General features: G+C 38.2%; 2 protein-coding genes across 3 annotated transcripts; one reads left to right on the top strand and one right to left on the bottom strand.

The window, feature by feature from the left end:
- The first annotated feature begins 293 nt into the window (after nucleotides 1–293).
- LOC146498664 (NXPE family member 3-like) lies at nucleotides 294–9,802 on the top strand. The gene is made up of 7 exons (XM_085137868.1): nucleotides 294–1,099; nucleotides 1,658–1,831; nucleotides 3,818–4,243; nucleotides 6,253–6,545; nucleotides 6,797–6,867; nucleotides 7,792–7,998; nucleotides 8,082–9,802. The coding sequence occupies exons 2-7, from the start codon at nucleotides 1,712–1,714 to the stop codon at nucleotides 8,633–8,635; spliced, it is 1,671 nt and encodes a 556-aa protein (XP_084993994.1). The 5' UTR covers nucleotides 294–1,099; nucleotides 1,658–1,711; the 3' UTR covers nucleotides 8,636–9,802.
- A 105-nt stretch (nucleotides 9,803–9,907) lies between these two features.
- Nucleotides 9,908–13,081, bottom strand: LOC146498665 (angiopoietin-related protein 5-like). Of its 2 annotated transcripts, XR_014870192.1 has the most exons (7): nucleotides 13,001–13,075; nucleotides 12,855–12,882; nucleotides 12,662–12,753; nucleotides 11,941–12,058; nucleotides 11,550–11,735; nucleotides 10,988–11,364; nucleotides 9,908–10,868 (listed from the first exon to the last, which is right to left on the bottom strand). XR_014870192.1 is itself a non-coding variant. In XM_085137871.1 (6 exons), the coding sequence occupies exons 1-6, from the start codon at nucleotides 13,073–13,075 to the stop codon at nucleotides 11,066–11,068; spliced, it is 798 nt and encodes a 265-aa protein (XP_084993997.1). In that variant the 5' UTR covers nucleotides 13,076–13,081; the 3' UTR covers nucleotides 9,908–11,065. The 2 variants fall into 2 exon arrangements, 1 of the variants encoding a protein (XP_084993997.1); XM_085137871.1 differs by having other exon boundaries at nucleotides 9,908–11,364; nucleotides 13,001–13,081.
- Between the last annotated feature and the right edge of the window lie 615 nt (nucleotides 13,082–13,696).

The following is a 13,696-nucleotide window of genomic DNA, read 5'->3' on the forward strand; positions in this document are numbered from 1 at the left end:
TGAGCAGAACGCTGATCATTTTATTACAGATGAAAGACTTTAGATAGTTTTTCAACTCTCAGTGATGCCACAGTGATCGTGTGATTTATGGACCTGCAGCGGAGTTTGAGCCAAGACACGGCTAGTGATGTCAGACTTAAAGACCGGATAAAGAGTGATATGAACATATCTATAACTTACCAGAATGAAGATGTCTGGAGCACCAACAGATATTTGGAGATGGAAGAGAAATGGATATCAGCTCGTCTCACAGCTTCTATCCAGACTAGACACCTTCTTTTGGTAACATCCAACATGAGCTGCCTCATGTTGCTTCCAGGTGGGGAAAGAATGAAAAGATAAACCATTTTCAACCTTATTCCCTTGCCGGTCGTGCGATCTAACTTTACAACTGACCGCACAGCAAGTACGAACCATAGCTGGTGTTATCCGTGTACTTTCGCTCCTCATTCGCTAGCGCTTTGTTCGGCCCAGAAACATGGCGCCTCAACCAAAAATCCTGGCCATGCCCCCTCTCGTGACATCACTCTCCAAAAGCCCTATTAGGCTAATCGTTTTGTCACTTCCGGTATTTCAGACAATCCCTTTCCGTCAAGGATTTTTAATTTGTTGCGGTTTTTTAATTTGTTGTGGATTTTAATTTGTTGTCGTTTTTTAATTTGTTGTGGATTTTTAATTTGTTGTGGATTTTTAATTTGTTGTGGATTTTTAATTTGTTGTCGTTTTTTAATTTGTTGCGGTTTGCACTTCCCAGGCACCGTAGACTACAAGCCAAGTAAGAACAAAATCCAAGTCAATGCTGAAGTTACTCCTGTCCATGTTTTTCTATCCTCCTGCGTGGAAAGTGGCGCCGCATGACGTCACACATAAACAGGAAATAACGATAGTGAGCGGTGCTGTGGAGAAAGAATTAAGAAATCACGTCCTGTCGGATTGAAAATATTAACACACAAATACAATGTAAAGCTATCAGTAACAGTTAAGACGGACGAAGTCTGAGTTTAGTCCCAGTACGACGTGTCGTTTTCCCAGCTCCAGGAAATCAGCAGGCTCAGTGGTCCAGAATGGCACAGACCAGGTCCTGCAGCACGTCAAACCTGTGAGTCACGCTTTGTGCTAAGAAAGACTTAAGTACAATAACTAGAGTCAGTTATCCGCAAAAACAAACATGACGAGGTCATATTTGTTAGGATAAGACCATATGTCATTTATGTTTATTTATCCCAAAGTTGTGAAATTCAAATACAGCTGTCATAAGTGTGTGTGCGTGTGTGTGAAAACCTAGATGAATATGGAAATGCGCAGTAGTTTATACAGAACCATTTTCCTTGTTTTAGTTTTATATTGTTTTAAATGCAGGGAAAACGTGCTGCTATTGTACTGAAGGGTTAAAGTACCAAATAATCATAAACAGCCAAAATAAATAAATATCTGCTACACCTATGAGTGATCTTGAAAGCTCATTTATATTTTACAGGCTGGGCCCCAATCATTATGACGTTCAAATATTTTGATGAAAAATCACTCCATCTTTATTAGCTGGCAGATGTTCAGCATCTTCTATGATTGCAGAGAAGTTTTATGAGAACTTTTCTTTTCCCCTGAATAAATAGTTACCAACCCATATTATTTTTTCTTTAATTTTTTCCTGTACCAGGTGAGCTGGTCACGCTGCTACACTGCAGGGAAAGATGAGTACTGTTCATCAATCATGAAATTCCAAGTTTGTAAAAGAAAGGTCCGCACATGCCTTCCATGGTATGGCTGCATCTTCCTATTCTTGGTCGTGTTTGCCTTAAGCTTCGTGATAGAGTTCATGGACATCCTGGAGGTGAGGAATTGTTTTTTCATTCATTTATACATCTTTTCTCTTACGCTTGTCCAATTCAGGGTCATGAGGGCTGTCCCAGCTGTCTTTGGGGAGGAGGCAGGGTGCACCGTGCACATAGAGACAGACAACTATTCACACTCACATTCACACCTATGGACAATTTAGAATCACCAGTTAACCTAACCTCACTAATTGCATGTCTCTTTATTTATTTATTTGGGACTTAAATCATTTTAGGCAGTGAGATAAGGTTCAATGAACTGTATTTTTAGAATAGTTTCATTTAATTACAGGCATTGTTTTTGTTTTGTTTTTTTACATTTCAAAATTAGCAGTGTAGTTTTCTTGCCAATGGATTCTGTATTTAACTGGGATGTTGTAAATATCACCAGCAGACATGATGGCGAAGGATTGATCTGTGAACTCTGTCTATGTGGCAAATAAATGTCTACCTGTGCTAACCAAGAAGCATTGTAAACAGGTGTATTTATCTTATTTCCACCAGTCCTGATACGAGAGTAATTCTTTCACCTAGCATGTAACAAATAAATCTAAACCAATTTAAAAAGTGATTGGTGATTATACCCCCACATTCCATACATTATACACCTCTCCAGACGTCCCACAGTCACTGTGAGTGGAAACACATGTAAAAAATGTTTGTACAAAATGACCTTGGGCACCTTAAATAGCAACATAATGGCTTCTTACACAAAAAATACCATTTCTAATCTGACAACTTAAATATAAACTTTGAAAAAAGTAACAAAATAGGAGTATATTTCACAAATAATTCTTTTAAATATTGTTTCAGTAAAAATGTTTAAAATCCACAGTATACTACTAAAATTTTTCAAATCTATTACAATCGACTGTGCTGTTCTCATTGTCAAATGCAAATTCTTTTTCATTATGTGTATTTCGTCCTATATGATAGGGCAGGTCTAGAAGTTACTCCATCGTCATTTGCAATTACACTGTAAGGAGGGGAAGTCTTATTTCCTATTTACCCATTGGTAAAACTAAATACCTACACTAACTGAGCAAAAGAATGAGAAACAATATACAGAATCTTCAAGTTTTATTTGTTTTGTCCCTTTTACCAGGACAAGGTAACTCCATAAACCTTTTTTTTAGGTTTGCTCCCTTATGAATGAGGAGACACGCTGAAGCTCACTCACCAGATAGCTTCCAACTCTTTACTTGTAAGCACAATCAATGAAGAGCAGTTACAACCCACTCTCTGAATAATGATTTGTATTCACAATGTCACAATAGACCTCTCTGCATTGACTCATACTTGTTATTAATCTCTGTCTTCCTTCTTCCTCCCCAACCGGTCGTGGCAGATAGCCGCCCCTCCCTGACCCTGCTTCTGCCAGAGGTTTCTTCCTGTTAAAAGGGAGTTTTTCCTTCCCACTGTCGCCAAAATATTTGCTCATAAGGGGTCATACGATTGTTGGGTTTTTCTCTATAAGTATTATTGTAGGATCGATCTTACAATATAAAGCGCTTTGTTTGTATAGCGACTTTTGTATTGATTTTGTGCTGTATAAATAAAATTCAATTGAATTGACCGTGGACCACAAATTACGCCCTTGGAACTGTTCTGTAGGATGGATGTCTGGAAAGATGGCTGGCTTTGTTGCCTCATTGTCCTAAATAGAGCCAACATTGTGATAAATCATCTCTTTCTGTCAGTTTAATGTTAATGTTCACCCAGACAAACCTGAAGTAACTCAGATATTGGAACAAGCTCGGGTTTAGTGCACTCATTTGTATTTGACATCTTCACTGAATAGTTTATTCGTTTTACTGAAGATCAAGCAGATGTGGATCATTAGACATTTGTATTAGCACAAATAAGACATGAAAGTAGGAAATACAATTTCAAGAGAAACGTTTTATTGTAATTTGTTAACTGCTGGCCATTTATTTGATGGATTTTTGTGTCTGCTGTGCTCTCTCTCTGTTTCCCATTTTCAGAATACTGTGAAATCTACCATCCATAGCTCATACGCAGACAAACATTATGACTTCTGCAAATTCCAACCACTGTCCCTTAAGGAGACTCGTGAAGAACACCTCCTATTAAAGTCCGTCGCTTGGCCTGAAACTCCACCTTTACCATTTCCTCATTACCTGAGCAAGACCAGTGATCCCTCACACAGCAGCTTCACCATTCTCTCAGGGAGGGAAGACGGAGAGTGGCACAAAGATGATAACCTGGAGATTCTGATCCAAATGTACGACTTCCAGGGGCTTCCAAAGAAATTTGGGGGAGACGTTTTACTTGCCCGGCTCCATAACCCGACTCTTGGTGCAGGTGTGGTAGGGCAAGTGGTGGATCATCTCAATGGCTCCTATTCTGCTGTGTTCTATTTACCCTGGGAAGGAAACGCAGAGGTTGAGGTGATGCTAAAACTGAATTTCAATGTGATCATGGTCTTTCAGTCAACCTTCCTTTTTAATACAATATGATCTTCAGACTAAGGTAGGATTCTCATTTCAAGATAGTAGACTAAACAAGACACAGGTGCAAACGATTAAAATAAGGATAGGGAAGTAAAATTCAGACACAGGAGACAACTTTCAAAGTAAAACACAGAAATGGTAACAGAATCTAACCAATCAGACACAATTCACACTTGACATAAAATGAAGTAAATCTGAAAGCCAAGCTATAAACACTGAAAAAAAAGGTTTCAGGTCCTAAAAGGACATGGAAGTTGGCTCTAATTTGGCACTTGTCACGTTTAACTTTAAACTTTGTTAAAACTTCAACTGCACCCAGTCAAAAAGCCACACTCTAAAGCCGAGACCACATTTTTGTGCATGACTCTTACTGCAACCAACTTTAAGCATCAATATTATGCGATACATCATACAACCTCACTTCCAAAAATGTATGGACGTAGTGATTTGCAAATATCATAAATCAGGATTTTCTTCATAATAAAACAATATAACAAGTTTAAACTGAGAAAATGTCCTGCTGTAAGGAGAAAAAATGTCATTTTGAATTTAATGGCAGAAATACATGTTGAAAAAGTTAGAACTGGGTTGTGTTTACCACTGTGTGGCATCTCTTCTTCTTTTAACAACTAAGGAAACCAAATTTTGTATCATCCTCACTTGATATAGGATTCTAGTGGCTTAACAGGCCTCATTTTATTTTCCTAATGTTGGTCAAAGGTCTGGACTGTAGGTAGCCCAATTAACCAGTATGTGACTCTTCTACTATGAAGCCATGGTGTTGCAAAAGATGCACTGTTTGCTTTTGCATTCTCTTTCTGAAACATGAAAGTCTTCCCATGAAAATGGCATCATCTAGATGGGAGCACATATTCCTCTAAAACCTGTAGAAGAACGGATCCTCCCACCAAGCACTGATGATGCTTTTCTACATGTGCAAGCTGCCAGTTCCAATAGCATTAATGTGGTGCGCCTGACATCAGAGAAGCAGGCTTTTGAACGGAGTGCTACTAACATGTTTCCTTTCCTCTTTATTAGAATTTCAATTCATGTGACCACAGAACAGTTTTTTCCACTTTTTCTTAATCCAAATGACCTTAGCCCAGAGATGATAGTGGTGATTCTTTATCATGTTCACATGTTGCGTCTTCTTTTCGTGATAGAGCTTTAACCTGCACTTGTAAATTGCATGGTGAACTGTGTTCACAGAGTGATTTCTGGGAGTGTTCCTGGGGTCACACAGTGATTTCCATGACAGAGTTATGCATGCTGTCTGTAAGTCTGAAGGTCACAGCTATCTAATATTTTTTCCCCTTATCCCATGCTTACAGAGATTTCTCCAAGATGCTTGATGATATTATATATTGTAGGTGATGAAATATGCTAAGTGTTTTCAATCCTACATTTTGGAGCATTGTTCTGAAATTGTTCCACAATTTGTAATTTTTGCACATTTTCTTTTATTCAAAGAAACTGGGCCTCTCTGAAATGTTCTTTATTCCCAAATATGTTACTACCATGTTGCCCATTAACCTAATTACTGCCAAATATTCCTCCAACTGTGTTTTAGTAGAGCTCACTTTTCCGCCCTTTTCTTTCCATTATCCCATTTTTTTTTAGATGCTGCCATCAAATCCAAATTGAACTTCTATTTCTTAGAAAATAGTCAAATCTTCAAACTTCTAAAAGTATGTTTAAAACGAACAAAGAAAAAAATGTATATATATATAAAATGTATTGCTGTTCCCTTAAAGATAAATACTCAGAGAGTGCGCTGGTGTGGTAGCAGTTTGCACTCTTGGAGTGCTTCTTTTGCTTGTTGATTTCTAAAGCAACTAAAACCATATTAATACTGATAAGATGACCACTATACATCTATATACATGATGTCTAAAAGTTGGTTTGCATATTTAACTTCAACCATTTGTCATTCTTTGTCCTCCCAGGTAACACTGGTTCACCCCAGTGAGGCAATCACAGTGCTGCGCAGTCTGACCAGAAAACACCCTGACAGGATTTACTTCAAGAGCCTCTTCCGCTCAGGCTACATCAATGAAACTACTGTCTGTAACGTATGTTTGCGTCCAACCCAGCAGCCTGTGTGCAACTACACTGACCTCAGTACAGGCGAGCCGTGGTTCTGCTACAAGCCAAAGAATCTGAGTTGTGATACCAGGATCAATCACTCCAAAGGAAAGCTTAAAAAAAACCTCGTGACCACAGAGACCCTTTTTCAAAGGTGTGTATATGCCACATTATCTGTGTGACTAAATGGGGAATTTCTAAAGTCGAGGCAAAAAGTGACTGACACAAAAAAATCAGTCACACTTGATGATTTTGAGGCTTTTCTTCCAAAAAGCTAATTATTTACACTCAGATATGAAGCAAACTTTGTCTGTACTTGTGTTAATGGTAAATGGGCAAAAAAAAGGGTATTTTTGTTTTGTTCTCTGCAATCTAAATCATTTTGTTGAGTGTGCTTTGCCTCAGTGATGTCAACATGAAAGTCTCCATTCCAGCTTCGGGACCTTCCTGTGTCACTGTTTTGCCAAAAACTAAAGGTAAATTACAATTTTTCCAATTTTTTACATTTTATTTAGTAGTATGGAGTAAGCTAAAAGTTTTTGGATGCGATGTTAATGTTCATGTGGAGAGATAAGAAGTTTTTTTCAGTGCTCCTTCAGAAGCTTGACTGCTTCACATGGATCACTCCCTGGAAGCCATGTTCTGTGCCCTTGCAGTGCTGGGTCTTCGTAACTGTGTCAAAACACAACTTGTCTTGATCTCACAATTTTCTTTGCACTGTGTGTGGGCCCACAGTTGTGTGCTGATATATACTACATGTTCAGTTTCCAGTGGATATACTCAGACTTCCCAGAATGTTACAGTACAGCTGTCCTTCAGGAATTCACCTGCACAAACCTGTAAATGTCAAACAGTGACTACAGTTCCAGTTGATCTCCCACTGGATGTGCTCTCTGCACAAATTTAAGGTCCATACTTAAATGCAAGTGATTATAACAGGACCTTCCAGATGCAATTTAAAAGTAGCTGCAACAGAAGAGTGTCATAAATGAACCATGAGCAAGAGATAAGGTTTTTGGTTTTTCTGACTGGTTTCCAAAATGTTTTGATCACAACACAAGCTGCACTTAGCAGATAAAATGCTGAATGAAGTGCCCCCTCTCTCTTTAATCTTCAGTTTGAGGCAAGTTTTCAATATCCACATATGTGGTGAGTTGTAAGGTTTACAATCAAGACAGATTATGATACGTTCAAAGCTGCCATGATTTCATGTAGATGGCCACAGGGTTAAACTGTTCCAAAACGAATATAGTGGTGTGAAGTCTTGCATCTTGTAGTATGATGGTAGAGTGGCTTTTTTTCTCTGGAATTTGCTTAACTTACGCATGATTGCCACAGTAAGATTAGACTTATCAGCTGGTTAAAAATATACTATTATTTATTTTTTAACGTCTTCTCAGGTTGGTCCATGGTGAGTAGGCGCACTGTGAAGTCTAGACCCTCGGGGTATTATTTCCACGGTGTGTGGCGAGCATTACGTGGCCCCAGAGTTCCTCACTTCAACACTTCCTCAGCTATCACTCAGTGTCTGAAAGGAAAGGTGGTTCATATATACGGAGACTCCACCGTCAGGCAGTGGTTTGAATACTTTAACGCAACACTACCAGGTAGCTGCTCCACAAACCTCTCTGGCAACAATTTGATTTTTTTCACAGTGAAACTTAAATCATTCTCTCTGTATTATTTTCAGATCTTAAGGAGTTTAACCTGCATAGCCAGAAAAAAATTGGACCTTATATGGCTCTAGACTATGTGAACAACATCTTGGTGACATACCGCTGCCATGGTCCTCCTATCAGGTTTTCCAAAGTCCCAATCAGCGAGTTGCGCTATATTGCCAATGAATTAGACAGCTTGACTGGAGGCAGTGATACCGTCGTAGTTCTTGGCATTTGGTCGCACTTCAGCACTTTCCCCATTGAGGTCTACATCCGGCGTTTGCAGAGCATCCGCAGGGCGGTGGTGCGGCTGCTGTCCAGGGCTCCAGATACACTGGTTGTCATTCGGACTGCAAACCCAAAAAATCTGACGCTCTATGAGACAATCACTAACAGCGACTGGTACTCGCTGCAGCGTGACAAGGTGCTCAGGGCCATGTTCAAAGGACTGAATGTCCATCTGGTGGATGCTTGGGAGATGGTTGTGGCCCACAACCTGCCACATGAACTCCACCCACAGCCTCCAATTATTGAAAACATGATTAATGTTCTCTTGTCCTACATATGCCCTAAAAAAGGTGGCTAGATGTGATTGTTTTTCAGCAGCCCATGCACACACACATTTATTCCTTGCTTATTTATAACAAAGAAATACAGACTGAGTTGAGTCTAATGCATGATAAATAGTAATGAATAATTAAACTGAGCCTTTGGATTTTCATGCAACAATCCAGGAAATACTGGAACTCCTTATCTGACACACAAGCAGGATTTACATAAGGGAATATTGCCTCATACGGGCTCATTCCAATGAACCAATCTATGAGACTCTATGTTTTATTGACAGTAGGTTGTAATTCAAAGTCACTTGTTGAGTAGTTTACTCATTACCACAAAAGTAGTAAGCTTCACTATGCTGCCTTGCTTCCAAAGAAAATGTGTTTCGCCACAGTCATCTTTTCAGTGCAACTTTTATTGTGTTTTCTGCAGCAAATCAAATAACACAAAAAGGCAAAATAAAAATGTAAAAAGGGGTAACATTGAGCAAAGCTAGAAATAATTTAAATGTTTGCCATAGATATGTATTCAGGTGGACATAAAAATACCGAAATTAATGCTACTAAGAAGGGACATAAGATGGGATATAACATCTCGAAATAGTCACTGATTGTTAATTTAATAATGCTAAACATTACTTTATAAAATATGTAAACCCTGTAAAATGACGTCAGATTTTACACAACACTGCCAGTGAATTTGCATCTATTTCTAGAGTACTGTTGGGAGCATTAATCTGACTGACTTCTCAGGTATTACCTCTAGAGTTAAGTGTTTACTAGAAATATCACAAGACATGTGAATGTATTTTCTGGATTCATGAAAGGACAAAAACAAGAAAAATGTTCTCCAGCTGAATGAAAAGAAAAAGGAAGTCCTTGTCTTATCCCGTGACAGATTAAGTTAATGACAACTTAGGTTCTCTTGCCACATTTGCTAAATCTTCTATCAGGAACCTTGGTGTAACGTTTGACTCTGTCTTCACTGTCAATGCTTGCGTTAAATCTCTGGTTTGTTCTTATTTCTGTTACTTGGATCACCAGGTTGAGTTCTACTGTGTCAGGCTTTGGATTGATATTTGTTATTTATGCCTTTATTTTATCACATCTGGATTACTGTAAATTCATTGTTTACTGGTTTTAATAAAGCATCTTTGGAATGCCTGCAGGTTGTTCAGAACGCTACCCACATACATTAATCCAGGTGCACTGATTCTCCATCAACTTCAGATTCCACTTTAAGATTGTTTTTTTTTTTTACTTGTAGAGCTCTGCATGCACAAACATCCACTTTTCCAGCACCAGCTCCAGACCCCGAAACTCTATGACGCTGTGATCTCTTTTAAAAAGCAACTAAAACCTCATCTTTTTAAACTTGCTTCTGGATAACCTTTTTGTTTTTATGTTGTCGCATTTTTGTTGTGTTGTTTGTAATATTTATCTTGAGAGGTGCTAAATAAATAACATTTATGACTAAATATAATGTAATTTAAACATAAGACTGTTGTAGATTAAAGTATTGTTTAAAACTGGTTTATGTTTTTAGTTACAGTTTTATTATGTTGGAAAAAGAATTATTTTTTGTTATTGGTTATTCAAACTACTTACAATTCAATAAAATGTTATTTATATACCAAAGTGACCAATAACAGGACACTTTATATGATAAGAGACAGATATCAGAAACAGAGCCTCAACATCAGCTGATGCTAAGGACAATTTAGAGAAAGATTATTTATACCAAAAGCATGACCTGTGGTCAGATGAGACTAAACTAGGTCTATTTGGGTAAAGAGATACTGCTCATGTTTGAAGAATGAATCCATCCACAACCCAAAGAATACCGTCCCCAGAGTAAATATGAAAAAAAGATATGAATAATGAAAAAAGATATGAGAAGATTTTGAAAGTAGTCAGCAGCAAAACTTGGGTCAATGTCCAAAAATATACGTTGGCATTCTGGTCTGCACATAGCCCTGACTTGAATCCCATTCTCAGGGGTGAAGACCAAGAACCATGCCAGAAGATGGTCAAATCTGGAGAAGTTTAAGAGATTTGCTCTAGGACTGCTCAGGTGGTGCATGTGAGACTTGTTGAAAAATACAACAAAGGACTGCTGGCTGTTATCCAGCAAAAAGGATTTTCAACACAATTACTGGCAACAGAGGGGCTAATAATGTTGACTCTGGCATATTTTAGTTGTTGTAAAATTATTTTTAATACATAAAAAGAGAGGGTAAGCAGTGCTTTAACAGGAAGAGACTCAGGTAGAACTTGATTATCTGGAAGGCATGTTTTTCAGTTTAGTACAGAAATGACTAAGCATTAACAAAACACTGATTTTCATGCTTTTAGCATTGTATTTTACATATCTCCTTCACAGTTACTTTTCTTAAAAGCTTTGTTGAAAGTTTTTTGCAGAATAAAAATCAGCACTTGATAATTTGAGGAGGTTCCTTTCACACCGACTTGATCATCATTCTTGTGGCCTTGGCTGAGTATGGTGCAGGTGGTTTCCAGGTGCGCCAGTGGAGGCCCGAAGCCCAACCTATGTGTTCACCGTAGGAATGCCAGTCACCGTTTAGATTGGCGGACCCACACTTGCTGTACCACCACCCGCCACCCTCTCTAAAGGTACATGCTCTCTCAGCAATGTCACCAAAGATGCAGGGGGAGCAGCCATCATTATCGCGGTCAACTGTGCTAAAGCCATAGCCATTCTGATCAATGCCTTTATAGGCACCACGGATGGCATCACCTTTGGATAGAGTGGGAAACAAATCAGGAAAAATGAATTTCTAAAATTCACAGGGTTTCTTTAAAGTACAAAAAAAGAACAATATCTAACACCTGATTGCATTAACAAACAGTGAATAACATTTATGTGTATATAAAAAGCAAAAGAATTATGGCAACAGTAAAAACTTCAATAGGCTTCAGTACCTGCATTTCCACGTAACTTCCCAACATGTAGTTTGAACGCAGTTTTCTCATTTCCCAGTCTAAAGTTTTTGTACTCAGCGAAAGCAGTCCCATCTTCATGATCCCACAGATCCACCCTCATTGTCCACTTCTTGGACTTGTCCTTGGTAAGATAAAAAATCTTTTTCAGCCCGAGCCAGTGGTCCTCTGAGAGTCAAAGCACAAAGAAATAAATGGTAAATGGCCTGTATTTGTATAGTGCTTTACTTAGTCCCTAAGGACCCCAAAGCGCTTTATACTACATTACACTACAAAGAAAAGATTTAATATTTTTATGTTAGATCCATTCTTGATCTCTAGGATTAAGAAATCACTACACCATAATGATAATCATTGTAAGTAATTTATTTACGTGTCAGGTTTCCAAAGCCAGTTTTATATGCTGCCCATTTTCTGCGGAAAGAAACGGCTCCTCCGCTTCGTTTTTGAAACACCGTCCAGCCTCCATCTGGATGCATCTCACAGTAAACCTGAGTAAGAAGTTCATTCACCACATATTAAGAAATCCAGCTGGCATTTACTTCTACTTTTTTATCTAAGGAGCAAGAAACATTTTAGAATATGGCCTACAAGTAGTGGAGTAATTCACCTGTAATAAATGGAAATTCAATATTTTATTTGAAATTACAATCTAATCATACTAACCTATGAATACTTAAAAGTAGGTACACTACAATAACTCGGGTTTTTACAGGAAACAAAGAAATTATTATATTGTATGTTAAGTACAGTGTAAGTAATTTTAGCTAGTGTAAAATGTCATGGTAATTTTGCAGAAAAATAAATATTTATGTATCTTACATCCATTTAGATAAGGGGAAATTACACCCTTGGTCAGGGCTATATTATCGAGTATATAACCAGAAGCTCAGTGTGCTTTTTGTTTAACATTATTGTTAACTTAATAGTTATGAATATAAAGTAAACTGTATCCTGTTATCTATAACCAAATGAAACCTTGTTCTGGTGAAATCATTTGATAGATAAATTGCATTTATAGTTTACGGTGCTGCTTTTGTTTGCTGCGATCTTATAAACATGACTTTGTTATTATTTCTTGGCTCGATCGATACCTTAAACTTGGTCGCGGCTCCATTTGGCTGGATCGTATAAACGCCACTGGATGCTCGTGGTGACAGAGTCTTAATCTGTGTGCAGTCTGTTCCTGAGGCGTACACCATAACAGGAAGAAACACAATAAGAAGCAGAAGAATAAGACTGAAATAGTATACTTATCTGAGTAATAACAAACAAGATGATCCATACCTTGAGGAGAACCTGCTTTGTCCTTTCTCTAGCAATACAAAGAAACAGTTTTAAAGTGAGTCTTAACTTCGTTTAAATATCCATCTTAAATGCTGATAATACAGAAGCAGACAGACCAAGTAGGGAAAGAATTTTAAAGCTCTTACTTTTACACCGGCCTGTTCTGTGCAGCTCGAAAGAAATGCCAGGATGAGTCCACAATACACAACCAGACTCTTCATTTTGACCTGTGTTTAAAACAGACAAGACTGTAAACAGTGTTTAGTCCGATGAAAATTGCTGGTAACTCTGCTCTCAGAAGATGACTGGCTGCTCAGAGTAACTCTGTCCTGTTCATTACTGCAGCAGTAATAGTCAACAGTTTTTTCTCCAAACACATACCTGCGTGTTAGGTGAACCTTAAACCCCATCTAAAGATTAACAACAGCAGCAGTCCCTTTATCCAATAGCTTAACTACCACACCCCCTTCACTGCTATGACAAGCACGTCACTTCCTACCTTAGGTCAGTGTGACAACTTAAATCTGAACAACTGATGCAGTCATCCAACATGAATGACTGCATTTCTCAGGTCATTTCTCAGACCTCTCTGTCTACACCTCTCTCTAACATTCCAACAAGGGTGTGTAGAGGTCTGAGTAGTTGTAGTTGCACAACAATAAAGTCAATGTTTGTGGAAGCCAGTTACAGACATTCTCTTTTTATTGACTCAGATAGCAAGGGATGTTTACAATTGCTCCTTTGGCGTCTGTAGTTAGAAAAATTACGTTTCCCTTATTGTTATTCCCCAGAGACTCTGCTCAGTCATTTCTTCTTATTCTTGAAGATGATAAATTTGATGT

This window comes from Neolamprologus multifasciatus, chromosome 17 (genome assembly GCF_963576455.1).
Source record: "Neolamprologus multifasciatus chromosome 17, fNeoMul1.2, whole genome shotgun sequence".
Classification (NCBI taxonomy): domain Eukaryota; kingdom Metazoa; phylum Chordata; class Actinopteri; order Cichliformes; family Cichlidae; genus Neolamprologus; species Neolamprologus multifasciatus.

Bases quoted from the DNA above. Each gene is read 5' to 3' on its own strand.
- LOC146498664 (XM_085137868.1), top strand. From the start codon at position 1,712: ATGAAATTCCAAGTTTGTAAAAGAAAGGTCCGCACATGCCTTCCATGG. The intron at 4,244-6,252 runs GTGATGCTAAAA...TTGTCCTCCCAG, and splicing joins AAGGAAACGCAGAGGTTGAG to GTAACACTGGTTCACCCCAG. The intron at 6,546-6,796 runs GTGTGTATATGC...GCTTTGCCTCAG, and splicing joins ACAGAGACCCTTTTTCAAAG to TGATGTCAACATGAAAGTCT.
- LOC146498665 (XM_085137871.1), bottom strand. From the start codon at position 13,075: ATGAAGAGTCTGGTTGTGTATTGTGGACTCATCCTGGCATTTCTTTCG. The intron at 12,883-13,000 runs GTAAGAGCTTTA...TTGTATTGCTAG, and splicing joins CAGAACAGGCCGGTGTAAAA to AGAAAGGACAAAGCAGGTTC. The intron at 12,059-12,661 runs GTATCGATCGAG...CTTCTTACTCAG, and splicing joins GAGCCGCGACCAAGTTTAAG to GTTTACTGTGAGATGCATCC.